At 45.7% G+C, this 27,964-nt stretch overlaps 1 protein-coding gene across 8 annotated transcripts in view; it reads left to right on the top strand.

Annotated features, from left to right (window-relative positions):
• RASAL2 (RAS protein activator like 2) overlaps window positions 1-27,964 on the top strand; it is a 176,647-nt gene that overhangs the window by 36,741 nt on the left and 111,942 nt on the right. The window contains exon 1 of one of the 8 annotated variants that reach the window (XM_068691230.1): window positions 16,523-17,358. The exons of 5 other annotated variants lie outside the window; for them this stretch is intronic. In XM_068691230.1, the coding sequence (XP_068547331.1) occupies window positions 16,764-17,358 (595 nt within the window). In that variant the 5' untranslated portion in view covers window positions 16,523-16,763. Of the gene's footprint in view, window positions 1-16,522; window positions 17,359-27,964 lie in introns of those variants that run through there. 2 more of the 8 variants (XM_068691227.1, XM_068691228.1) reach the window with 2 other exon arrangements.

The raw sequence follows: 27,964 nt of genomic DNA on the forward strand, positions 1-27,964 counted from the left end.
AAGATGATGTTGTGTGCAAGAGGCTGTTCAAGGAAAGCTGAGGTTGTCACATCAAAGCTCTCAAATAACAAAAAGCAATAGCCTTAATGGCTGCCCCATCTTAACGGTACTTTCTCTGGCAGGTGAATAATGAGAGTCTAACAGGAATCTCCAGTACCTCAGAGGGTTTCTAAGTCGTGAGGAATATCTTATATCTGAGAATGCCAAAGATAACACACTGGGGGCCTTTACAGTAACCCGCCATACATGACTAGTACAGCTTTTAAAGGTAATATGCACAAAGTTGTCATATCAGACCTCCATAACCAAGTGAAATTCAGCATTAATTTCATCACCTGCGTGCACTGACACTTACGCTCCCAGTTCAATTGAGTGTGCTTTAGAGCATATTTACCAACAAAAGCATCTTGTGGTGTCAAAATCCTGCAATTCAGGTGTCAGAACTATTGCAAGTCTGGTTTAAATGTAGTAACGCTGTATTATTCCATCATGCAGCCTTCCAAAACCTAGCTTCAGCAACTCTTTTAATATTCTTTAAAAAAATAAGTAATAATAATAATAAGGCATTATGTTGCACGTTCATTTTTCTTGCATGCCTTCTAGCTTAGCACAGAAATTTTCAGTATTATTTCCTCTGCAGACAGGTAATTGCAGGGAGAGGAAATGAAGCAGTGTTAAGTACAGAATCTTAAACCATGTGTATAAAATCATATTTATGTTTATTGGAAACAACAGAGTGTTTTAAATTGCTTGAAATACTGTTGTGGTTTTTTTTTAGGTTGTGAAAAGGAAAGTTGTCATTAGGAAATCTCCTTTTTAATTTTTAAGATCCTTTGTTTCTGAAGGTACCTTCTATTAAAAGTAAACCTCTTCTGTTCTTTGTATCTCCATATCTGCTCTTTACTAAAAAAAAAAAAAAAGGGGGGGGGGGGGGGAGACAATACCAAGGTTACTTCTTTTGTTCCCTACTTGCTTTTCTTTGTGAAAGTAAACTGGCAGTTGTGTTCTGACATGACAAGATAGGTTTTTCTTTATTATTGGAGTGCAAGTAGTATTCTCTGACAGCTCCACAGACTGGACTTGCTTTTCTATCTCTGCAATAGGTTTGTGCTTAGATCCTCCATAAGCGAATAAAGAGTTCCATGTCATAGACTATCCTCAAAAACAGGACTAAAAATAATTCTTAGTATCCGTGCTGTGATACTGCTTGCGGAGTTCAATGGAGCGCTCTGAAGGGGCTCTCTCCAGTTCGGAGATCTGTTCGTGCCCTTCCATCCTATGCTGTGGATGCCCTGACTGTTTGAGGATAAGCTTTTTTTTGGTAATCAACACAATTTTTCCTGATTTAATTCCAAAGCAATTTAAGCTGTACCAGGGGAAAGCCACTTTAATGGCTGCATCTCAGTAAGGTTTCTGAAAAGTTTTTTTTATCCATGTTAGATAACTGCTGAAGGTGCTCAGTTTTCCAAATATGCCATTGTTATCCATTGAAAGTTCAGAGGGTGTTTATCACATCAATTGTCATGCAGATGTTGTCCCTTCTCCTAACCAGCTCCCCACTCCCACCACTGTGTAAATAAACACCACCTATTGCTGACGGTGTAAACACTTAGAGCATTCAGGTTCTGCCCTCAGTATTTTCAGCTATTATCGTGATTAAATTTGCAGTCCTGAGGGTTGTTATCTGATAACAGCAACAGAGGGAATTAGTTTTGAAGATGAGATTTCCAGTTTAGTAGGGCCTGAGAGGAGATAGCAAATGAGATGATAGTTGAGGTTGAGGGAAGAGGAAATCTAAACTGTGAGTTCAGTTAATACTGAAAGTTGCTTTGGGGCGGAAAGTTATAATTAGGCTAGTCAAAAAAGCACAAACATACGTAAGTGATTAATTTCCTGCTTGTGTCTCAAGTTTTTTAAAGCTTACGAGTGCTGCTATGAATCTTTGGATATTGCCAGTTACTTTCTGGGACAATCACAGGCAGTGGCTAGCTCTTCCCTGAGCTAAATTTGGCTTTTTCCTCAGTAAGGGCTCAAAAATAACTGCCCATGCTAAATTATAGCTTTCTAGCTGTCAGATTTCAAGAGCTCTACAGAAATTGTCCAGTTCGCATGGCCAGGTAACAGTGGCGTTAGACATGTCTATGTCAGAAGAAGCTGCAGTTGAATTTCCTTGATGCTTTATTGCTCCTGGAATAGCTGCAATTAGGATTTGAAGATAATAAATACATCTGTGTCTTCCTTCTCTGCTCTGCTTTCTCGCTACTACGTGTCATGTTTCATGACCCTAAATTTCCGAGCATTAAATACAAGTTTATTCTTTCATTTTCTTTTGTGAGAAATTGTGTTGTGTGCCACTAATCTCTTTTGTATTGCCTAATTGGTAGGCAATTCTGCTTAATTTTCCCAGTAGTATAGTTTGTGGCAATTGGCTTCAGTCATTTTAGTGGGAATCCTTTTGTGTTACCTTTAATAATAGAGAAAGGATGTAGAAAGGGGATTTTTTTTCCTTTCTGGAATTACGTGGAAGTTGCCACCTTTTGGTTCATTTAAAAATGCCCTTAACTATATAGTGCAAAAATTAGGGGCCTTAATGGTAAAGGAGCTGAAGCTCTCACTTTAATGGTACTTTCATTGCTCACTTTAGGAGGTGTTAAAAAGAGAAAATGTAAATTAGCATTAGACTAGATTCGTTGCATTTTTTGCTTTGTGGAAACTGTTGAATTGTAGTTCATTTTGTAGTCCGCAGTTGTAATTTTAAAATGGACCTTAAATAATAGACTGAAATCAAAGATGCACAGGGGTGAACTCTCCTGTGAATTTCAGTGATATATGAGCTCTTAAATTCCCTGTGGATTGGAACGGAATAGATATGAGCTGTTCAGCTGTGAAAAACACAGTGAATACAACAGGAAAGGCTGTATGATTTAATCCATCTATTGATTGTGTTTGATGGCTGAGCAGAGGAGAGAAGGAACAGAAAAAGTAAAAGGAAAAAAATCAGTAGGTAGAGGAATGGAGAACAGACGTAAAACTAACTTTTTTCCAGTGAATGTGCTAATGAGATTCTGAATAAGGAATTGATGTGCAATCATCTCTGTATAAAACTTGTGCTATTTCTGGAAAGCCTTTTGTAGACTCGAAATTCCGCTGTAGACTGATTTCAGTAACAAAGTCAGTTTAAGACGTATTTGTCTTTGTTCTCCTGCCTTTGGTACAGGTTCTGCAGATGAGCCTTCATAAATGGTGGAGTTGTAAGCTCCCAGTCACTAAACTGAAAGGTTTAAAAAACTCAGAGCACCAAAATCCTCCCACCAGATCGCCTTAAAACCAGAGCTTCTGCAGGGTACAACGGTCCGGTGTGAATAATGAATTCTGGGTTTGCTTGTGTTGCAAATCAGGATGCAAAAAAAAATAAATAATAATAAAGCTGACTTTCCCTGGAGTGGGCAGCCTTAGTGATCCTTCTTCTGTCAAGCTGCCCATTGCAGCTTTGCAAACGTGTACCTGAATTTCCACCCAAAGCACCAACGCACACTAAATGGGATGTACATAATAAGATCCAAACACGTCTTGGTAGTTTGGTAGGAAATGTGAATTTTTGTTCACTTGATAAAATCACAGTTCATTCAGGCGTGCGGAAAGCTTGCAAAGTTGTTAGGATTTGGGGTGAAAGTGTGGGATATTTTGTGAGTACACAGGTATATGCTTGTGGGCATGCTGCACTTGCTGGTTGGGTGGTGAACATCCTCCTGTGCATGGAACAAAGCAAACCAGAAAATACAGAAACAGAGCTCTGACCTTCTGTGCGTGGGAAATATGCCAGAACGGAAAGGTAAAGAAGCTCAAAAGAGACCTTTCTAATGTAACCTCTTATATCTAAAGAGTGTGCAAAGGTTAATTCAAATTTCCAAAATAAATGTCTTAAACATAGAGTTGATGGTGTATTTACTGCACAACTGTGAATATCTACAGCATAATCAGCTATTTTCGGGCACTTTCGGTATCAAGAGTTTCTTGCTGCTTTGTGATAACGTCAGCTGCACCTTTGGGCTAGCGGGGTGAGGGAAGTCTGGTGGGGCCTGAGACCCAAAGTTGGATGGCGAGACCTTGGGCTTCACTTGGTGCTGTTGTTGTGTCTGCTGGGTGAATACATTGCTCTTTGCAGAAGTTCAGTGAAGTTATGAATGGAACAAGCTGAGACCTGAGACTTCTTGTTAGTGAAAGAAGAAAATGTGCTAAAGCTCTTTTTGGAAAAGCTATCTCGGTGGTGCTAGGAGCAAACCTGAACACTTCCTATTCCGGCTCCTGTGTGCGTCTGTTGTCAGGGAGAAGTTGAGAAGGAGGTGGGACAGGTCAGCTTCAAACACTAGTACATACATTTAAAAACAAACAAAACAAACAAGCACAGAAACAAACCCTCAAGCCTTATTAAACTCTTAAGGTGATTTGTTAAGGATTATCTGGAGGATTGTCTTTTTATTTTTAATTGCAGGAAATTATGTTCCTTGAGGGGTTTTTATTTTAAGAAGATAAGCTCTGATTTATCCCTGATCTTTTTTCCTCCTCTGTTCCACAGTTTACTCTAGAGAAATAATCATTTTTCTTCTGTCAGACTTCTTTGTTTTCTTTTTTTTTTAGACAGCCACTCTCCTCACTGCAGCCCCTGTCAAGGAGTTGCAGAGTGTAATGGGGTCTTCCGTCAGCCTCCCTTGCTAAGCAGCCCCAGTTCCCTCAGTCCTTCTAAAAACCCCTTGTTTTCTCATCCCTCCACCAGCTTCGTTTCTCTTCTACATATGCAGGAGCAGCTCCGTGTCCATCTGGTAGCAAGGGGCCCAAAATCGCATGTGGCGCTTGAGGTGCCAGCTCACTGGCACTGAGCACAGAGGGGCAGTGGCTTCCCTGCCCTGCTAGCCATGCTATTCCTGACACAGTCTGTGTTTGAGAGACAAGTGTAGGCGATCTGGGGATGCTTTCCTTTGGTCTAGCTGGTGCTTGGATGGAGGTCTGTAGGAGATCAGCACTGCCCTGTGCTCCTGTGGTGAGATGAGGACGGTGGCATCAGGGCTGGCTGCACTTTCAGTGAGGTGAAGATTGCTCATTTACAGAGCAAAGATTAAGGTCTGTGTGTGTGTTCTTTCCTCCTCCTCTCTGTGTCCTCCACGAGTCACTTGTGACCTGCTAAGTTGCATTTTATGAAGCTCCCAGAGCCAGGGCACCGCTTGCCTCAGGCCTGGGGATGTGGCGGTGGGTGCAGGAGCCCTGTGAGGAGGCCCCTCACTGACCCTGAGGCCCGAGCTGGGATTTTTAAAGAACAAAAAAGGATGCATGAAACCGAGATAGGAAGTTGCATGCTATCCAGGCAGTACAACCAAGCTCGTGCCGAGCTGACCCAGAGCTTTATCTCTATTTGTGGCATTCCTGTGAGATCTGATGTTGGCATTGTCCTGCTCCAGCCCTGCTCGCTGTGAAATGAGGAGGCGACAGGAAGCGAAGGCCTTGCATTTCATCTAACGTGGCGGTGGTGGGAATACCAAATTGGGAGGATTTCCTGGCCGTTCTTGTTTTTTTGGAAAGAAGAAAACAAAACCTGACAACAAAATACCTTTGTTCTCTTCGCCTTTTCCCTTGCTGCTCTTCACCATGTCTGCCGCGCGCATCGCCAGCCCAGGCGGGATGTTTCCAGGCTTCTTTTTGAAGATATTTTTAAATAAGTTGAGCTCCATATGCTTTTTGTGTTTTTGTTGTTGCTTCCCCAAATGACTTCTTTACTGTAAGTCATTGTAGTGCTGCATAATTGATCCATGCATGACGACTTGCATCCAGGGAGGAAAGTCGCAAATGGTTTTGGCCCGCACTGTGCAAGCGTAGAGAAAGGAAATGAAAGAATAGCTTGACAGTAACCCGAACAATGACAGCTGGGGAGAGAAACTTGTAAAAATAAATAAGTAAATAATAACTCAAATTAGCTTTAACTTGTTCAGAAACAACAATAATGTGCTACATAACTTTCACGAACTAAAATAGACTGGGGAACAGCGAGCAGATTTCTCTCCTTAAGCCTCATTCTGCCCTGCAAAATCGAGCTTTATTTTTATAAATGTCAATAGATCAAGCAGGGCAAAGGCACTTTAAGTCATGAGTATTTTTAGTAAGGAAGAAAAGCACTTCAGTGGTGTTTCTTCCCATACATTATTGTTATAAACTGCATTGCATCAGTAAGCTTCAAAAAAATCAAGATTTCAGGTTCCATGCCTTCAATTTGTAGATTTTCTTTCCCAGTATAAAAGAGGTCAGTTCTGCTTGTTTACACATGTCCCTTCCTGTGTGTTTGGGGAAGGAGGGTGAAAGAGGAATATATGGCTGTATGTGTGCTATGGCCAGGAATATCTGTGGCAGAAAAATATCTGCCACAGTGTGAATAGGGAGTGTGCTCCAAGCATGAGATTAGCTTCATGCTGCAGCATAGGCTTAAAAAAAAATAAATTAGAAAAGATAATGCTGCATTAATTCATGCAGGCTTAATTTTTGTAGCACAATGACAAAGCAAAACTAGTAATATTCCAAAAATGTAACCGTGACTCAAAGAACTTTCTCTTTTTCTCCTCATTCTCCCTCTTTGCCTCATTTCCTGCTTGGACACCCAAAGTCTGAAACTCAGAAGGGTTTTTTGAATGGGATTTTTTTTTCCCATGCCTTGATTTAAAATAAATAAATAAATAAAAACCCAACCCTGTTTCTGTAGATGTGACTCAGTCCTATGATGCCTATCTGCCTAGTGTCAGGACTCGAGCTGTCTGTGGGAAGCAGAATACACACATACCCGAACCGTGATGCAAGTTTTGAAATTGCCCCAAGTGCACTCAGAGCATCGGACGCGCAGGATCGCGCCGTGCATCCGGCAGCAGCCAGAGCTCGTGGGGCCAAAGTGGTCATGCACCCTGCAGGGGGGAGAAAATCCAAGCTGCACATGCGTTCAGATAATTAGGTAAACAGTAAAGATGAGAGAGAAGTCTGTCTCATTCTAAAATGTCATTTTTTTGGTCTTCTAAAAGTCTCTATTTATAGATTTGGCAGCAAGATTTATCACAATAATCGGGGCATTGTTTAAACAAGGTCACTGGTGTGTGTGTATGTGTTTATCTCTGTTTAACTGGATTGCTTATTTGAAATAGAAATACCTCCAAAAACATTATGCAGAGCTATTGGAAACTTGCGCGCTCAACTCCTGCAGCACATGGTCTTTATTAGAAAATAGATGCAATTATTCAATTTTGCAGATTAAAGTCCTGAGGGATTTGTACATAAAAACAGTAGAGATTTGATTACGTCCTGATTTTATGTCTGACTGCTATAAGAGTGTTTCGTATGTGTAAAATCTTTTTTTAAAGTATGGATTACAATATGTTGCTTAGTGGAGCTGTACAAATGCCGTCCGGTCTCTGTGAATTGGGATACACGTGTTCTTTAACTTGGTCTAGCTTCAGTGGTTACTTACGTATTTATAAAAATCAGCGGAGCTTTGTGTTTTGTATTTACAGCAAATACTTCTGGCCTGTTGGCAGGTTGGTTTGTGCAACGAATGTTTGAAACTTCGGGATACGATTTCAGCATTGGACTTTGTTGTTGGCAGAGGTTCTGAACCACTTGGTAAGGATGGAGCATAGTTTACTAATAGTACTTGTGTGGTCGCAGTAAACATAGTAAATAATAGCTCATTGTTCTTTTCTACTGATGAAGTGAGTAAATACAAGGCTCTGAAATATGGTCACGGGGTAGTTTGTGCAGAGATGTTTTAATCAACTTTTTTTTTTTTTTTTTGGACATCAGGAATGGGTGGGACAAAAGTATATTTATTAAAACTTCTCTCATATGAACTTGGTCACCACTGGGTAATGGCAGGTAATTTTACTGGCCTGGCAGTAATTTGCTTTGTGGACAATTAGTGGCTTCATTCTGAAAGCTGGTTTCTTTGTTGGTACGATGGCTGTGAGAGTAGCACCCCAAAGAGCCCAGTACAGAACTATTTGAGGGTTTAAATAAAAAGCGTTTAAGAAATAGCTGGAGTGGATTTTATTCTGAGCAAGAGCATGAGGTACAGCTTTTCCTTTTCTTGTTAGAGCTTTTGGTTAAAATCTCCTTTTTTGCCATAGAAATAATTGAGAATATTTCTAGAGATTGCTGAGCTCTGTCTGCCCCCTCCACACTGGGCTCAGTCTGGAAAGGACTGGCCACAGAAATGGGCAGTTTTGTCATCCAGTAACTCAACATTTGCACCTGGTGAAACCAAGCCAAAGTCATTTTGGAACCTGGAGGAGCAGTAGCCTGTGGTACAGTAATAACGGGTGAGGACACATGCAGGAGAGGGAGCATTTGTGTCCTGCACAGCATGAGGGCCGAGCTGAGGGCCCTGCCCAGCAGGCATGTCGAAAACCACCTCAAAAAGTGGTTTGAATGCTTGGAGACTTTGCTTGGGATGTGATGACACGTGCCTTGTGCAGCTCCATTCTCACAACATCCAGTTCTTTGCTTTTGTCCTTCAGCAAGAAGGCGTGTGCATCTGTTGCAAATCTGCTCCATAAATAGGCTGAGCGAGAAATTCCCTTCCTTCCTTCCTTCCTCTCTCCTCACAGCTTGATGTTATTCTGTGTCTTTCTCTTTTTGGGGGATAGCCTCTTTTGCATGTGCTGCCATAAAATACGTTTTTCATCATGTGTGCTCCTTTCTTTCCCCCCGGCTCGTGCAGGTCCATGTCTGCAGATCATCTTTCTCCACGTGTTGGCTCAGCGCACTGCTGCCGGTCGCGAGATCCCCAGCACTGGCACTGGGCACATCCTCGTGTCGGCGCTTTATTGCTACCCAGCCTCTGGCTTTTGTACCGATTCACCTCTGCTCCCTACAGACACCCTGTGTAGAAAGGGCTCTTCTGGTTAGAAGGTCACTTGCATTTCATAACTGCTCTTTTTTATCTTTTTTTCTCCTTTCTCTTCCCGATTTACTGTCAATTGTCACACGCAATTCACTAATGTTCATACATCATTCTGCAGGGGTCATGAGGTAGGTGTTAGGCTAATTCTCCTACAGCTCAAGGAATTTCACTGCCTAAATTTGGAGCCTGAAGTAATTTGTGCATTGCTCCTGCTGCTGGTTGGTTGTACTCCCGGCTCCCACCACCTTGTCTCGGCAAACACTTCAGAGCTCTCATCCGTGGCAGTCTGCTCTAACAGATCGAAACACCACTGAATACAAAGGCTGTCCTGAACCCCCGAGAAAACAGGATACAAAGCTGACCAGCAACTCACGTGTGTTTTTGGTGATTTCAAGAATTAGGCTTGTGTGGTTATGTTTCTTCATGCACAGATTCTATAAATGTCAAGCGTCTTGGGTGTTAAATACTGCAGAAGCATGTTTTAGGCTGTGTGAGCTAATTGTTTGTTTGCTATCTTGTTACTAACGGGGCTTTTAAAAAGTCTTGCTAGTTTGGCTGTGGAAACCCCCAAGCCTGTTGGCTTTTTCCAGCAGCAAACCAGACTTGAGCACATGTAAGTGCTTGGCACAGGGCATTGGAAAAACCTCTCTGCAGATGAGCTGACGTCCTGCTGCTGCTCTTCTGCCCACCTGAACTGCCTGTCGTGCTGCTTAGCTCCACTGAGGGCAGCAGTCGTGAAAGGGGACAGCGTTTGTATTAAAAACTTGAGGCATTGATATGGTGAGTGCTAACATTGTGATTGTGGATGTTGCTTCAGTTTGTTCCTTCCTTGTACCATAACAGTGCACCAATATGCAATGGTAATGATGCTGGGGGGTGGTGTAGGTTAATTGGTGGCTATCTGTGTGCCAATAGTTGGCTTTACTGCAGGATTCCCACTGTTTGGGAAGCCACATTTTAAAGTTTACAAAGCTAGCATTGCATGAAGGAGCTGGTGAAATAGAGGTGGTTTATTTGCTTTGAGGTTGTCTGTTGTGAGGAAGAGGACAAAATAAAGCCAACAGAGTTAGGGCAATTAAGGAAAAAATATATAGAATGAAATCCTGCACCAAATTCCTTATTAATCATCATCGAAAAAAAAAAAAAAAACCAAAAAAAAACATTTTGAATCATCTCTAAGTGTAATTGCAGATCTGTATGAAAATTTATGTGCAGTCTCCCCTTCCTGGGCACCCGGTTGAAGAGGATTGCACAGATGATGGGTTGCTGGTGCTGCAGGCAACAGGCTGGGCTCTCTCACATCTGAGAAGTGATATTCTCACCAGTTTTTCTACATCTCTTTTCCTCTTCTGGTTCCCAGCCAACTTGCATTTAACGTGGTGGATGCTAGAGTTAATGTAGGTTGTAGAGTTAATAGGTCGTATTTTTGCAACAGCCTGCACTGAGGATGTGGTCCTTGACAGCTACATAAAAATAAAGGGTGGAAAGTTTGAATATATACACCTGCTATTTGAGTGCTGTTACCAAGACTGTTCTTGAGATGTTTATCCACTAGCATGCCTAAATGTTACGACTGTTTTTCTCTTAGCAATGTTAAGGCTGCCTTTGGTTTGATGCAAGCTGTGACGGCCTCGAGCAGCACTGTGTTCTGCTGGTAAAACCCTGATTTAAAGGTTGCAGGAATACAGTGATACAGTGTGTTGTTTTTTTTTTTTTTTTTTTTTTTTCTTTTCACAAAAATCCCAAACTCTTAAGTCTGAAAAGGAGTGGGGAGATGGGAAGGTAATTTTGCCTGCTGGAAAGCACTATCACTAAAAGGTGAACCAGTAAGCTGCTTGTGATATTGAAGGTGATACCAAGCCCCACCTGTAGGCATGAAGGAGCAGATGTCAGAGTGGGGATAGGAACTGTTTGTATGGTTTGGGAGATGGTTGGAACGGGTTGGAGTTGGATAATCTTTGAGGTCCGTTCCAATCCAAGCCATTCTATGGTTCTGTGGTGTTACAGAAATTGTCAGTAAAGTAGGTTAATGCCCCTGTCTCCCTTTAGGGGCTAAAATTTGTGATCTGCAGCTCTGAAGGATTTCCTCTCCGCTTTCATCCCCTTTCTGCATCGGTGGCTTCACAGTACAGCGCATGGGTGAGCCTGCAGAGGAGGCAGCGTTGCAGGAGCAGCTGTGTCACCACCCGGCAGGGCTGCGGGCTTCTCCGCCTTGCAGAAACCTGTACCTGCAGCTCTGCAAGTTCGAGGCAAGTGCTGCCAGTCAGTAGGAATGGGTCTTTTTGCTGTTCTGACTCTCTGTGCTGCAGAGCAGTTGCCAGAGTGTTTACCTTCAGGTTATAGGTTTGTTTATTTGCACCAGCGCATGTTTCCAAAATATTTGGCTGGCTTGGGCTGATGTTGCTCACAGCTGTGTGTGGGCTCGCTTAGCCGCTGTGCGCGCTTGGCTGGCTTCTAGATGTACGTTTTTATGGCCCTTGAAACTTGGCATGAGTTGTGTTTTGTCAACAACAACAACAAAGAAAATTGCTGGTGAAATTAAAATCTGGCATCGCCGTTCCTACAGGTTTGCTCTTGGTGTATTGAAACGGGATTTTCTTGCAAACTTTTCTTGGCATTGATCCAGAACGCAGCATCTCATAAATCTGTATTATCACTCCACTCAGTTGTCAGGGTTGCAGCATCTTCTCATGTAGACCATGGGAACAGCATGAAAAACTGAAGCTAGGAAACTTTCAAATTAGGAGTTTGTATCAGCAGAGCCATGGCAGAAGAAATTTGCCATGGAATTAGGGGGCAGAAATCTTCAAGAGGTTTTCACTGCCTTCCTTCAGAAACTAGACATCCCAAAACTGGAGGGTAAAGGACATGGAAATTCAGCACAACGCTCCAGCAGCTGCAGTGTGCCTTGTCACGGGAATGGTAGGTCATGAAAACTGGGTGCTCTTGGGCGTGTGGGTATGGCGGTGTCACTGTTCAGTTTATTCATAGATGCCCTCTGTTCTCAGCATAGCGATGGTGAGGACAGCCTGCCTTTTTTATTTACCTGGGACAGGTGAGCTTGCTGTGTAGTCCCTGCTAGGTATTTCCAACTCGAAGCTCTGCTCCCAGGGACTCCACTTCGGGCTCAATAAATTATCTGTGTTCCAACCATGCGGATTCCGATCTCCAGCAAGCCTTGCTCTTCGAGTCACTGTAATCCCAAATGCAATGATTTTTAAGGTACTGTTTGGTTTGTCCTCTGCATAACTTGGTGCACTGAACATGAGGCAGTCAGGTGCACGGCTGCGTGCTGCTCCAAGAAGTGATGTTCACCTGCAGGAAGTGTTGCGGGGGAAACAGATGCATCTCGGCGATAGGGGATGGGAAGGGGATGTTAGGTCATTAATTACTTAGCCTTGCATAAACAAAACTTAATAGTTTGAAAAGTCAGTAATTTAAAGGGGAGGAAAAATCTTTCATCTTCGGCTGTGCTATTTAGCTAAATGTCAAGCTGGGTCAATTGGAAGAGTTTTGTGATGATTTCTGCTTTATATATTGATTACTTTTTCTTGAACAGTGCCAGCGCAGGGAGCGTTGGACTAGTTTTGAAGGCGGAAAGGAGGGATCTGGTCTGCAAAGTCAGGGATCCCTGCCTGGGTGAATCACTTCTGGTTTATCCAGGGATGGTGCTGGGTGTGATTGGATTCACTTTTCTGCCTTGGAGAGAACTCACTTCGTGGCTGGTAGCTGGGGACTTAGCCTGGTGTCTTCTCAGAAATGTTGCTTTCTGAACCTGCTGTGTTTATTATCATTTTGAGGAGAGAACACAGCTGAAGGCCCACGTGTGGTGATAAAGCTGCAGGGCTGGTTGGGGGCTCTGGTGCCCTCTCTCCTTTGGTTACTGCTCTCCTCTGCCCCCCTCACCCCATCCCCGCCTTGGAAAATCTAAAAAAAAATGCTGGCAAGTTTGTGCTTGGTCCTAAACTAATTTAAAATGGAGTGGTTTGGTCATGGGAGGTTTCAATTCACGTTTTTCTCAGTATAAACTGTAATAAAGATGAACTTAAGTGTTATAGTTTGTATGTGCCTTTACTGGAGCACAAGATGAGAGTGGGACAGCATTAAAAATTATTTTTTATCGTCAGAGACACGTTCTCCCTCCAGCTGCTTGGCAGTGCTGCTTTTGTTTTTCACATTGTTATTGTTATTTTTGTAATTGGCTGGTGGTGTTTAGTAAACAACTGATATTGCGAGGAATTTCTGCAGCTTCTTGCAGCAGAGCTGGGTAGGTTTTTTGGAAGGCTGAATGGTGGAGGGAGGACTTCCCACGCAGGAGGCCGCTGCCAAAGACTTGTCTTCATATGCTCGGTGAAAATGTAATGCTGCTCGTGTAAATTTTCTGTGAAATGTTGATACACATTTAAGAAAGATTGTTTTCCCAATATAATGCTAAAGCTGGAGTACAGTTATATTTCAGGGTAGCAAATCTGCATTTTTTGCATAAATTACTTAAATATTTAGGAGCAGTGAGATATATGCTGTTAAACATGTCAAATCAGATGATTAAATGACTGGATTGTTAGGAAGAAAATAGTAATTTTCTGAAAAAGCTTAATGAATGATCTGGCACAATGAACTACAAACACACCAGAAAAAAAAAAAAACACCCTTCTGAGAAAATTTGCCAGCCGAGGATCACGTCTTTATGCAGCAGGTAATAAAGACGGGAGGCATGAGTGAAAATATTCCTGACTTTCTCAAGTGAATTGACAAGCTCCTTTCTTCCACTGCAATTATTTTACCTGCTGACAGCTGAGTGGGTGGCTCTCCGTGGTTAGGGATTTAGCAACGCGCTGGCAGTCACTGTTCAAGTTGATTTCTTTGTGATAGTCGGCCGTGCAAGCGCTTCCCAAGAAAAGCTGCTGCTCTGAAACGACTTCAGCTTCCACGTGTGGCCTGTGGATCAGGGAGAGCGTTCAGCGACGTGAATCGCCGCCTTGCATCTCACGCAAGAAATGCTGAAGCCGACTGTAACTGGGTGGCGTTGGATGAGAACAGATGTGTTTGGGCATCGCCTTCGCGATGGATGATGTGGAGGAGGAGGGAAGGGTCCGGTTTGACTCGAAGCCCAGGCTAACATTTTTGAGTGAGCAGCTTAAAAGAGTTGTCTTCTTTGTAGACTAAGCAAACTTGTGCATCAGTGGTTTTATGTCAATAAACATGTGAGCCTTGCGTGCCCTTTTTAGAATCGCTTTGAGAAGGCCCATGTTACCCCGTGAGTATGCAGTGAAATCCCTGCTAAGTTCGGCAGCTGGGTGACTGCTGTCTTGGAGTAAGACACGTGTTCGTCTGAGCGGTGGCAACAAGAAAGCAAAAGGGAAATCAAAAGTGAAGACCCTTCTGACATTACTTGAACTTAAACTGTGCCTAAATCCATGTGCCAGAGTACTGTTGCCACAGCTGGTGGCAAGTTACCCAAGTCAAGCTGCTCCTGTTGGTCCCACCGAGTCCCCTGGTGCAGCACCTAGGTGCTTCCAAACCCTGTTGCCAAAAAGGCGCCTTGTATCAGCTCTCCGCTTGGTAGCTGTGTTTCAGCAGCAGCTAGAAAGCACGCTGACAATCTCCAGCAAGCAAATCCCGGGAGGAGTTGAGCTACTGCAGTGCCTGTCTCTGTTTTCTGTCCTCCCCTGCCCTTCGGCGCTCCCAGCAGTCCATATAGATGTGCTAGTGGAAACTCACACAAGCGAGGCTTCGGGAGCTGACCAGAAACCTACTTCACGTTCTCAGTTTTCTCGGCTTATTATGGCCTGTGCCACGAGAGCAAACCACACTGTTGTCTGCTGGCTTTATTTGTACTTATTTCTGAAGTTCCATGAGGCCGGTTTTACCAGACTGACTAATTCAAAGCATTTGTTCAAGGCTCTGCTGCCTCTTGAGGGGTCAAAGGCTCACCAAGGAAAAGCAGGAGCTGTTGCTGAAAGGGGTGGGTGACCAAGTACTGGTGGCTATGGTTGAGGTCAAGCTCAGTGCCATGCTTGCCTCAGAGGCATGGCCCCACAGGCCTCTGTGCTCGGTGAAGGGGATCGAGGAGGAAAAACACTGCTGGCTGTGGGTGAGCATCACGTCGGGAATTATTTACAAGACCTCAAGCCATACAAGTCCGTGGGACCAGGTGGGCTGCATCAAGGGGGGATCAGCAGCCCCTGGGATTGAGAAACAGAGAAGTGTTTCCTGGTCTGCCTGGAGAAGAGCCAGCTCACTTCTTCCCCGGTGAATTCTCCACCAGCGTTTTGCTCAGGTACATTTTGTCACCGAGGACACGTGCGCTGAGCAGCACGACTTCCTACAGAGCAGGAGAGGCAGCTTGGGTGCTTTCGATGCTGAGTTGGTATTGCAGTGTCCAAGCTGTTCGAGTGTCTGAGGTGGGTGAAACTTCTTGAACCAGGCAGCTTTACTCAGCCACTTCTCTTGCTTCAAAGTGAGAACACAGCTTGCTGCTGAATAGAGAGCTGATTTCTCTGCACAGTGCAGGTCTTGGGTAACTGCGTCCTTGTTTCGGGGAGCAGTGACACCCTTCTCCCTGTGCATGCAGAAGTGAGGAAGTTTTGCATCTGCAGCTGTCAGGAATGTGCTTTGGCTGATGAATGCCGTCGAAGCTTAAAGGCGAGATCCCATAGCGGGCCGGTTAAGCTTTATTGGTCTGCCAGACCAGATTATCATTTTATTTAACCAGAGAAGTAGTTTTCATTGTCACTTGATTGCCAAGGGTCTGTCAGCATTTCCATTATAAACCCCCTATTTTCAGGGATTTGAGTAGACTTGAGATTTAAGTGTTCTGCTCTGAAACTTGGCAAGCGTGGTCTGAGTTCACCAGCAGATATTTTCTTTATGAGATTTTAAAATAGTCAGCTGTTTCTTAAATTGTAGAGAAGGCAAGGGTGTTTTTTTTTTTTTCCTCTTGGTTAAACAGATAGGATTATTTTTTCCACCCTGCTTATTCCAACGAGATTTATCAAAACAAAACCCTATTCTCTTGTTTAAAGAAAGAAAGAAAAGAAGAAGACAAATATGCCCACTGTCAAGTTCTGTTTGCCAGCAGATCATGCCTCAAAGCTTTCCCAATCTCTGCTTCGGTGTGTGGTTGATGAAGTCCCACCCACCCTCTCTGCCCTTTTTCTCCTCCCCTTCACTTCTCTCCCTTTGGTGTATTTACACTCTCACTATATTAAGTTGCAGCATTTCTTCTCCCCCCTTTGCCTTGCTCCGGGAAGCTTCCAGCACCCAGTTCTGAGCAAGCTGGGTGTTTCACTTCTCTCTAAAAGGAAACTCTGGGGCCTTCCTAAGTGATCCAACGTACCCGTGGTAAATATCAGCTCCAGGAATTGTCTTTCTGTTGTGTGTTGCTCTATTTGGTGTATTTACTACTTCACTGAAGGACGTGTGCATTGCTCTCAGTGTGACTGTTGCAATTTCACCACTTTTCTGAGACTTTGGTGCGACTTTGAGTGAAGGACTTTCACAGTTGTCTTTTTTTTTTTTCTTTTTTAACCAAATCTTTGATGTCGACTGAAGAAAAGTGAAGTGTGATTGGTGCAGAACCCCACTGTGGCTTTTCATGGCTGGGCTCTTTTAGTCATTTCCTGAGAGCTTGGTGCAGAAGGGCGACAATGCAGGAAGCGGCAGCAGGCTCGGCGAGGCTGCGCGTGCTGCTGGAGGTGAGGGCTTGTCCCTGCTGCTGAGATGTAGAAGTACCTGGCGCTGGGGTTGATGCTCCTCGGGGAGAGCCTCCGCTGTCCTTCACAGCGGTGAAGAGCATGATTTAGGGCACCAAAAGCTGAAATTCAAAAGCAGGAAAATGAGTGCTTTTAAAAAGTACTATAGTCTCTCTCCCAGGACCTTTAGAAGATCCTTGTCGGAACAAGATGCTGGCACGGCTACCCTGAAGGAATATCACTGGTACCACCAAATGAAAAGCAAGAAGATGAATAAACAAACGGCTTCAGACCCTGAGAAGGCGCTCGGAGCGTACAGGTGGCAGACACATCCGCGGTTGCCCTGGAAGATAAGCAAAAGAGCGCGCTCCTGCAGCCTCAGAGGGGAAGGCAATGACCCGAGCCTTGTCAAAAGTTCTGCAAGCGTGGATGCTACCAGCACTGAGGATCTCCAGAAAGAGCCAGTGGAGATGCTTTTCCAGGCGAGGACCAGGTCACTGCGGGTTCCCTTCAACCGCTCTCTGTCCGAACCCGTGCCGCACTCTGCGGCCAGGAGCACAAAGCCCTTCCTGCAAGCTGTGCGCTCGGTGGACTGCGAGCAGCAGGGCTACTTCGTCCGTGGCATCTTCTCCACTCTCTCAAGCGGCTTTTCAAGGATAATAAATCGAAGAGGGGAGCCTGTCAGTGGGTCACTGGGCGAGTGGAAGGCAGATGATAATCAAATCGATCCGGTCACAGGTAACGGGCTCTGTTTTGTTTTGTTCTCCTTGTGTTACAGGTGTCTATAGTTATTCTTTGGGATATGCCATCGGTGTTGAAACTGGTTTTGAACTTGGTGTTTATTAACATGAGATTTGCAACTTTCTGCTGTTCGACCTTAATTTAAAAAAAATGACTAGGGAAAAAAAAAAAGGCCTTTCCTGATTAGGGAAGTGGTGTGATGTTTTGGCATGTGCTTAAAAACCTGCAGGTCCCTTTAAAACAGATGTCTTGGAGGAAGCAGAAGCATTGCTCTCCAAAATGAACTGCGTGTGTGGTGTGCGCAGTCCTGCGAGCGCAGCAGCCTCGGAGGAGCTGTCGTGCACTGATGGATATATCAAGCCTGCTACTGTAAATGGAGTACTAGGGGGAGAGCGAAAGAGAAATAAAGCTGTCTTTTAACCAGTGCTCAAGGCAGTGGAACGGATCTACTTCCTCATACCAGATTCAGAGTTTTGTAATCAATCAGCTAAATTGATGTCTGCTCTGTGTTAGATGCCAGGGACGGCAGTGCTGGGAAGGTTTAGCCAGCCGGGATTGAGGTCAGCAGGATGCCAGGCCGAGATTCCCTTTCAATCTGCCCTGCTGCTAACAATGCTCATCAAGTGTATGGGGGGGGGGGAATGGGAAGAAGGAATTTGACTTCTGTTTTCTCAGGTCTTTTGTGCAACTTTTTCATGGGCTCCCCAGTCTGAACTGAGCGACTGCAGATGCATTGGGGAAAAAAAAAAAGGTTAAATTTAGAATAAAAACAAAAATAAACCTCCCTTCACCCCAAAGCCTCAGCACTTTCCAGAGTCCTCAAGATTATCATATTAAAACCTGATAACATCTGGATCTAGTTAAAACTGCTGGAGAAGTCATCCATATTAAAAAATAAATAAATTCATCTTGCTGTTATTACTAGGAAACACTCTGTCCACATGGGTGCTGGGTCTCAGCCACAGTGGCTCGTCTCTTACAGGGTTGTGTTTGGTGCTAGGAGCAATCACACCACTCTAAAACACGAACAAGTGGCCAAAGAGGAGGAATAACGCAGAAGGACCATCTTCCCTGGCATCCCAGGGTTTGTTCAAACCAGCCACGTACAGTCTGTGACTTGTATTCCTCCACGACCTTGCTCGGTTGGAATTTGGCTTGATGCTGCTTGTTGAATCTCGTGGCATACATGGAAAAAGTGAAGACAGAGGATTGCTTTATTGCTGTTCTTGAAGGGAGCTGTGTTAAGGGGTTGGTTTGATATTAGGAACAAGGATTTCCACTGCAGGCTTGCGCTGTTGTTGAGAGCTCCTGGGAGGCAGAGGTATTATTGTGAGCTCCCTGGGAAGTTTTGTTTGGTCCTTTCCGCCCACCAGCATACGTCAGCAAGCTATATCGGGAAGGTATTCTGTAGGACATGAGCATTTTGCATTAAAATCGTGCAATCTCTGAAGGGCAGAGCATGCCGTGGTTGCTTTTTTCTTGGTCCTGGTGCACTTCGATACCGAATGGTTCTCTAATAATTCATACGAGCTGTTAGTTGGCTAGGTTGTTGGGGTCTCTGCTTCTGGTAGTGCGAGAAGGGAACAGTGGAAAAGGATTATTTGTGAGAAGCTACATGTCGATTATGGGACAAATACAGAGCCTTCTGGCTCTTGGATCCCGAAACCTCTGCCCGAGCCAGCCAAAGGTGGTTTCACAAAGAGCCTCGCAGTTCAGGAACTGAGAGAAAACAATGGGACTCAAGGTAAAAGCCAAACCCTCTCGAGGGAGGAAGTCGTAGCTGGGAAGGTGCCTGGGGAAGCGAGGCTGTGCGGGCACCTACATCATCCCCTGAACCAGCCGGGCCCTGCTTCTTGGAGGCTTACCCCTGCTCCTCAAGCAGACAGCAGCCGGGCTCTAAGAGAACTTGTTTGCCCCCGAAGACGTGCTGCCTTGTGGGGTTTATAGGCACAGGACAGCGAGTTGCTGGCCTCGGGATGTTGGCCCTGCTGGGTCAGCCCTGCCCCAGCGGGCCCAAGAGCTTGCAGCACCGCCGAGAGAAATGTAACTCGCCTGTCGTGCCTCCTGTTCAGGAATAAATCCAAGGAAATGGGTTGTTCTCCTGTCCAAGAGGCAGGATCTGGGAATCCTGCTGTTAAGCCCCGTGGTCTGCCCAGACTTCCGACTTGCCCAGAGGCAGTGTGAGCCACGGGGTCTCTCCAAAGCATGCAGGCGCTTTAACTTGGAAGGGCTGCAGTGAAAGTCTCCCAGGAAACCTCTGGTTGGACAGAATTTCTTGTCGCTGTGACGCAGAACCAAGGAGGACCTTGCCTGCGGTTTCAAATACACAGCCCGAGAGGAGAGGCATGCTTTGGGGTTGAACCGAGAACCTGCAGGCATGCTGTCCGCCTTCTGTCCAAGCAGCCAAGCCCTTTCCTTACTCTTCATTAAAACCCTTTCCACTTCCTCTGAAATAGTTGCAGATTATCAGCTTAAAAGGAAGAGAAGGAAGTCTTCCTCCTGGAGCGTGCCTGCCCTGCCGTGCTCGGCCTTACCTCTGCGCTGGGGTCGCGGCGGCGGGACCTCGGCGTGGGCTCGGGGAGTTTGCTGCTGACCTTTGGAGAGCCGGGGCAGAGCAGTTCCCTTCTTCCAGAACCGGTTACCTCCCAAAAGAGGGTTGGTTGTTTCTTTTGGCAGCTTGCGGAGGGAAGTGGGATTTAAAAAAATAATAATAATAAAAAAATCTGGATAAATATTTTCCAGTTGGTCTCACAGTCTAGGAAGCATGTTCAGACGCTGCTTCATCGCTCCTTGGCTGCAGAAATCCCTCCTGGATCGGGCAGGCATCCTCTTGGGCGAGGAGGGACGCCGAACCTGCGGAGAGCTGGCTCCTGCCGCGTGTGCTCGCTCCCCGGGGATGCTGCAGTTTCTCCCCTCCGTGCTGCTTGGGAGCAGCTTTTGGTGCGTGTGCCCTGGCTTCTGAGCACTTCAACACCCAGGCGTTTCGCACAAGCCTTTAAATTGGCATGTGCAAAGCCCCAAGTGAGAAGGACTTGGGCTCAGTATGCAGTTATTATTTATACCATCGTTAATTAAAGAGCACTTTAATTTCTAGCAGATGTACCAGCTCGAGGAAAGAGAAGTAGCACTCTGATAAGCTTAATGGTTGTGAACACACCGAGATTTCTTTAGGAACGAGATAAGGAAGGAGCTATGCAGACAACTCAAAGCCTTGGATCCAAGGGTTGTGGGTGAGCTGCTGCACTCGGTTTTATTTTGTTTCTATCTCTGAGTATTGCCAGTGACCCTTCAACTCTGTTAAGAGTAGATTTGTGAGAGACTTCCCAGATAACATGTATTTCACTGCTCCTTCTTATCTAGATCTCAGGGCAATGCAAGTTTAATTGGAGATTGATGACAAAATAACTCTTCAGTAGAATCAATTACCTGTATCTTCAGTGGCTATCTCTTGGGGGAGGGAGAAGGTAAACACTGATTTCTTGCAGTTGACATGCATTTGTCTTCCACACTCGTTCTACACTTGAGATTTTTATGGTGACGCTTTCCACAGGATTATTTCCTTTACTTTCTTCACCCTGGGTAAAGGTCTGTTTCTTCAGTATTTTAATTTTATGCTCTAAATCATTTTAGAGGTTTTTTGTACGTAGGCTGAGAGAGTGTAGTTTCTATCCTTGCTTTTCTGGAATTGTTCTTTTTTTATTTCTTACAGTTCACTGAAGTTACTCAAACGTGGTGCTCTTTTTAAGACAGGCTAGGTTGATTGAATTCTAAGTTTTGTATCTTTCCATATAAACTTCTGTGGAGAGAATCTGCATTTTCACACTTATTACTCAAATTAAAGCCAAAGCATTTTGGTTTCTTCAGTGATTCCCCAAACACGAAACTATTTCTTCTGTCTGCAATGGGAATTCAGCGTTACTCATAGAGGCAGCTTTTCAAATTTTCATGTTTCCAGAAGTGCTTTCTCATTTTAGAAGTGCTCCTACTGACTCATGTTCCCCCGCGCCCCTGGTTCGCTTTTTCTGTGGAGCAGTTTATTTTTGGTGGGGTTTTTATTAGCGAACCTCTACACAATTGAGCTCTCCATGTAACTCACACGCCCATTGACGCGCTGTGTAAATGCCACTTTATCTGCACTCTGCCGTGTTCCTGCGTTTGGCTGCAAGGTGCAGGCTCAGTGTTTGCAGTCATTAACCTTTAATTGCCAGAACAGCTTCAGGACGGCTGTTCAGACCTAGGCTACATCAAAATGACCGAAGCTTTTTCGGAGAGTGACAGCTATGGGAGCAGCAGTCTGCAGCCAAGTATCGCTCTGGTTTTCAAGCTGTGGTGTGTCTTCGTGGGGCTAAATGCCGTGGTGCGTGGTGTACTGAAAGCTGCAGAGGGGTGGGATGCACCGGGGAGCATTCCTGGCATTTCACAGCTTTGGATACGGATCCCACTTCTTCCCCCCAAGGATTTCCTTTGGATCTTGACCCGTGTGCCTTGCTCAGCACGATGCCGTATCGTTTACTGTGGGTAATAGGCTAATGCTATGCAGATGAATGTTTATGATTTCAACAGAAAACAATTAGCGACAATATCTGAGGCTAATAAAATTACAGTCATCCGGTGCTAATTATGCTTAACAAAGGGTGTCTCTGGGCAGGTAGTTGCGCTCATTTCAGCTCTGGCTGTTGATTTTCCTCCTCCTTAATCCCAGACCGTTTTGTCTGAAGCCAGAAATTAACATCCACCGGGATGAATGAGGACATTTTTATTTGTGAGGACTTTCCTGACTCATGAAATTGTGATGAGGGAATGGCAGAGTCTTGCATTCCAGGTTGCTTTTTGCTGCTCTTGGGGTCTGTGCCTGTGTTTTTGCTCCTTGTGCGGAGCGTGCTGATAACCTGTGCTTGCAGTATTGTTACCTGTGGTTACATTGGTCATGAGAAATTCTTGCATGGGAATTACCGTGAGGATAAGTGTGTCCTAGAGATGTCCCCTGGCTGTTCTTTGCCAGGAGACAGGGCTTGAAGAGATGCAGCTTTCACAGAAACAGCTAAGGAGTGGAGGTACGGGGATTAGGAGAAAGGGCTCTCAGCAAACTGGAGATTTCGGGTTGTGGTGGGAGAAGCTTTTCCTTTGATTCCAGGCCAGACGGGGCCGAGAGGAAGCAGCCGGAGGAGGAAGAACAGCTTTTGCTGTACAGAGGAGGAGCTACGTCTGGCGAGCAGTTGGACTGGGAGCCTTTGGCCAAGTTTCACGTCCTGCCTGCTGAGTCCCCGGAAAGAGGAGCTCCGGCGTGAGAGCCAGGGGGCAGGAGCAGTGCACAGTCTGGGGACAGCCCCAGCAGCCTGTCCTCGCCCTTAGCCCCACAGAGCAGCCAGCCCAGGTGTGGGAGGCCTGCAGAAGACAGCGGAAAGAAATGGTGTTAGACTTTTTCTCAAAATGCTTTATTTGTCTTAAAGATGAACATAAAATGCAGCTGTCGAAGCGTGCTGAAAGGGGAACTTCGCACAGCGGCTCGGCTCTTCTGGAAAACCCTGAGGTTTTGCCACTCCAGTAATGGGAACCTTAACTCTTGGAGGCATTTAGAGCCTGTGGCCAGAGGGCAAATTCTGCCAGGGTGAAGCTGCCTTCAGGCAGAGCTCCCTGCTTTGCGTTGCCCCAGCGCTGCCGGTAATGGAGCTCGGTGCAAGCTGAGAATTGCCGGTGTGCTTACACAACCAGCACTTCCTAGGCACATTGACCCTTTTTTCTTAAAATAACAAACCCAGAGGAAAGTATTCATTTTAGGTCTTTGTTTCATTTTTCCAAATAACGAATGGTGTACATCTGTAAGGCTAACAGCGCTTGATTTAGGACTCAAAGCAATGGCATGTTAGAAGTAAACAAACGTGCACAAGATTATCTCCGTGCTCTTATTTATAGCGTTACTTGATCGCTTGCTTCAACTAATTAACTTGTTTTATTTAGCCTTATGCTTTGTCTGCTGATACTTTGGGGTAGTTACTCAAAAGACTCTCTAGGCTCTTCTGAAATAAATACTTCATAATCCTGTAAAACATCACTTGTTTTAAAGGAAGCTGTTTACATAAATAACAAGCTAATGCATGAACCTCTTGACATGTTAGCATTGAAACCAACTGTCCCCTGCGAGGTTTTGTTCCTACTACGAGGGAAGCTGAAGCCAGACATCTGGTCCTCTGTGGGCAGGAGAATGCTGTGCTAGTTACAGGGCTGCTCGTCTGAATGGAGTCAGAAAACATTGTGTACAGAGGAGGTGAAGAAAATGACTGAAAGAGAGGTTTTGAAGAGGCTTAGGTTTCGGAGAGCAGGCGTTCTCCCCCTCTATTCCTTGTGGGGGCATGCTGGTCGTTTGAGTGTGTGCATCTGGTGTAGGAGCATCCCTCCCAGAGCTGCTCCTGGGGAAAGTGGTGCAGAAAGGGGCAAAGTTCCTGCCGGTGGTGTGAGAGCAGGGAGCGAGCGAGGGCGTTTTTCCAGCTCCAGAGCAGTGTTTGTCAGCTCTCGCCATGCTTTGCTGTCAGTGCTGTCTGTAGGTTGGAGACCTCGGGGATCAGCTGTGTTGTGGTTTTATGGCTTCTCCCTTCAGTGAGATCTGAGTTCTTACTCCTGAGCTCGTTTATTTGCAGAGCTCTCAGATCCTTCTCCCCTCATCACAGCCAAATCCCTGTCTCTGGGTGAAATGCAAGGAGCTACGCTGCCAAGTCCAGTGGCAGGCTGTAAGCAGACCTGCTTGGACACCTCGGGGCTCAGTGCGTTTCCCCAGGAAAAGCAAAAGCCCCTTTTCAATGCAGTCACTTCTGGGGCGATTCGCCTCAGACAGTTGCTGACTGACACAGATGCTTTGGCGTGTGGTTTTGATGAATTACCACTGAAAAGCCTTCCAAGCTTGATACTTACTCTGCATCTCTATCTACCTCGTGGCTCCTGCTGGCTGCACATGAGGAATGGCTCTGTCGCGACACTGCTGTGAGTGTTTTGGGCTGCTTGGTGAGGGCTGGCTTCTGGCTGCACTGCTGTGGCCACAGGCTTCCTGTCAGCCCGGCTGCTGCCTGATACAAACACAAGTATGGTTTCGGCCACAAGTCTTGAAATGATGGTCCTTGCCTCTATGCAGCTTCCTATGCACCTTCTTGAACGACACCAGGACTTGGTTTAATCAAAACAGGGTGAAGTTTGGGCAAGAAACGGAAAAGAAATGAGTAGCTGTCCTGCGTCTGCTGTGAAGGAACCGAGATGTCTGTCTCCTGGTTTTCGTGGCTGCAGACCACGACGTCCGTGTCTCACTGTCATGTGCAGGGTTGACTCCTGTTCCCTGTTTGTCGGTGTCAGAGCTGACCCGGGTCACTGAAGGCTTTTAATTAACCCAGCGGGCTCGCAGAAGGCATGAGGCATGCGGGGAAGTGCTGAGTGCTCCTCTGGTGTGGGTTAGGGCAGGAGGTGAGGCCCTGGAGGCTCTGAGGTGCTAGGCAGTGGCAGCTTCATTTATCTTGCACTATTAAAACCTCATCGAGAGGAGCTGGCTGGGCTATTCACCACGGTGCTTTGGAAAACCAAATGGGAAGGTGCTGGATGTGACTTGTAAGGCACGAGCAAACCAGTGAGCCCCAGTAAAGCATTAAGCAGAACCATCTTTTGGTGCTGTAGAGACGAGTCCTGCACGTGTCCAACCCCAGGTGGGTGCCTCCCTACGGCTCCGTGGTGCCCAGTAGGTGCCGGCGAGCGTGAGCAGGGCCGGGTGGACATCACTGCATCCCTGCCCTGTGCTGCCTCCAGATCGGGGAACCCCCTGTCCACCACAGAGCTCGTCACTGATTTTTCTCCCTTCCCAGGGAGACATGGTGCCTGCAGCCGCTGTGGAGCTGTGCTAACGAGGTGGTTCTCGGCTGCTTTATCCAGCAGCAGGGAGCTGTGTGCAGGCTGCAGCACAACCTGGTTATGGTGAGAGGTCCTTTTATCTCCTTCTTACATAGGCTGCGATAGCTGCAGAAGGAAAGAAAATCCTTCCAGGAAATAGATATTTATTTTTTCTTCTTCGCTGTAGGGTTTCTTCAGAGCTTTCTGTGAATGCTGCGTGCCCACAAACAAAAGTGAAGGCCTGTACATGTGGTCGTAAGATGCCATTGGGTTTGTCTGAGGGAAATTATTTGCATACAGCAGGCGTTTTGAGTTACTTTGACAAAAGAAGTGAATGGCTGTGATGCACTAATTGAGAAATTGGCATTAGGGCTGTGACCGAAACAAACTGGCTGTGCACGTGTGAGGCTGGGGACTGGGCCCCAGACCCCAGACCCCCCCCCCCCCCCCCCCAGCTCTGTGCTCTTGCTTCTAATGTTGGCCTGTCTGTCTCCAAAATGGGTGGTTTTGTCTGTCAAGGCAGTAGGGGACAAAGTGTGCAGACAAGGAGGAAATACTCATGTGCAGCATGCGCTGGCGGCATCTGATTTGAACGTGCTCGATGGGGAATCACGCGCTCGTTTGGACGCAGGTGGATTTATTTTAACAGTGGGACTCCAGGTAGGAGAGCTGCGTGGGAACAGACACGTGGGCTCAGAGAGGAATGCACACTACAAAAGGTAGGAGGAAGAAAAATGTTTTATTGTCCCTACATAGAAAGGACTTGCCCTGGCCGAGTCACGCGTTTCTGAGCTGTCAAGTACGTGGAGGAAAAAAACGTGACAGCACAGAGCCAGCCCCCAGCAGGCTGAATTAAACACACACATAGCAGTCTGCGCTCCGAATAACTCCTGCATGGGTATGTAATTTAAAAGAGAAATGCTTTCAGGGTGATGATAGGTTTTGTCTACATCTGTAATGTCTCATTTGTCTGTGGATGCCCAGCAGCCTTCGCTTTGTTTATTCAAAGAGGAGCAAACATGAAGCTGAGTGTACTTTCCAATGATCGGTGGGAATCAACATAAAAAATGCGGGTCTTTATAAAATATATATGGACACAGATACACGCTTAGCAAGGTTTGCTGGATTGATTGCTCCTAAACCTAGAGCTTGACTCCTCTTAAGCGCAGAGGATTCCCAAGGAGACAGTCATAACCCAGGGACAGTGGAGCGTGGCCACTGATGGATAAAATAAAATTCAAGCCTGTTTGCATTTTAATGGACCTTAATCACATGAGGGCTTAGGAAAGAAAAAAATAGATATTTTTATTCTGTTCATTATTTGTCTGATTGCTTCAGGCCTAGCGAAACCGGGCAGCAAAATATCATTTTTGGTTCTTGTACTGCTGTTAAAGAGGATTTTACAAAGAAAAGGGATGTGCATTATCATCATTAGTCACCGAGAGCAGAACAAACAGTGCTGGTCTGTAGATGTGGCAGGGAAAGCAGAGCTGCAAGTTTTTGGCAAACTAAGTAGTGAGGAGGAAATGAGCAAGATGCCATGCATGGTTTTTATCACCAGAGATTTACAAAAATAAGTTTGACATCCGTCAGGGGCTGGGGGTAGGGTACCATCCGGCTCCAGCGGCGTGGAGGCAGCACGGTCTGCCTTCGACAGCCTCAAACTCCCGAAAAAGGCAGCTCTGCCTTAAGCCCTCGCTCTCCAGGGCTGCCTCTCATCTGTTGGTCGCTTCTGGTGGTTGTGATGGGATCCTCAGGCACATTTTGAAGGCTCTTGCTTCGTTCTGCTGGCATAGCCCAGGTCACCGCTTCTTCCTGCGGCTCGTCCCATCCGTAACACCAGGCACACTCATCCCCCCATCCCCAAACATGGGTTTTTGTCCAGAGCATGGTGCAAAGATCAGCTAACCAGGGTGTTTTGGAATAATGCAGTCATTTAAAAAAAAAAAAAAAAAAAGCAGGAGTGGAGGGTGTTTAAAATGCCAAGGTATTTTATGTAACGGGCAGAAAATAGAGAAGCTGAAGTTTTTGCCCCGTATTTTCTTTTGTTGTATCACTAAGTGGATGTTTGTGTCTGTTTATACTCTGGTTTCGTGTGTGCTTTGAAATCTCATTGTGCTCGGAGGTGGAAAGTTGGCTGCTTCAGTAAAGGCACGTTAAGGACAGCTATCTACAGTAGCTGGAAGGAAATGCTTCTCAAACTTATTGTCCGAGTTGGTTCGAGTTAAATCTCTTGGGTACGTGAACTTTCCTTACCTTCCCCACCCATCTTCTGGCAGCAAACAATTCTTAGTATTGCGACTTAAAAATTAATACATGGAATAAATCCGTGCTGCCCCTGTAAGTTGTTTCCCAAAAGCAGTGACGTGGGTCTCAGGAGCAGGTCAGAAAGCACTTGTGTTGGTAATTCCCTCTGGAGATGGTTGTTGTACTGCTTCGTGGGACTCTCCCCCTTTCCAAACTGGATGAAAATGATCACGTTGATGTAAAGATTCCCTCTGCCCTCCTAGTCTGGTCGGATTTACTGTTACAAAATGCAGTAGCACGGCAGGATTGCTAATGAGATGTTATCAGGGCTGCTTCTGCAAGGTTGTGACCTGTGCGCTTCTGTTTCCTACTGCTGTAGGAAAGAAATTTTCTTGTGACTTGTTTGTTCTCCTTACTGGGCTCACTTGGTCTCCTTCAAGGATTTTGGAGATGAGCACCTGTGACTTTACCCTGATAAAAGGGGACTGGGGAT

Source organism: Anas acuta, chromosome 8, assembly GCF_963932015.1.
Source record: "Anas acuta chromosome 8, bAnaAcu1.1, whole genome shotgun sequence".
Taxonomy (NCBI): domain Eukaryota; kingdom Metazoa; phylum Chordata; class Aves; order Anseriformes; family Anatidae; genus Anas; species Anas acuta.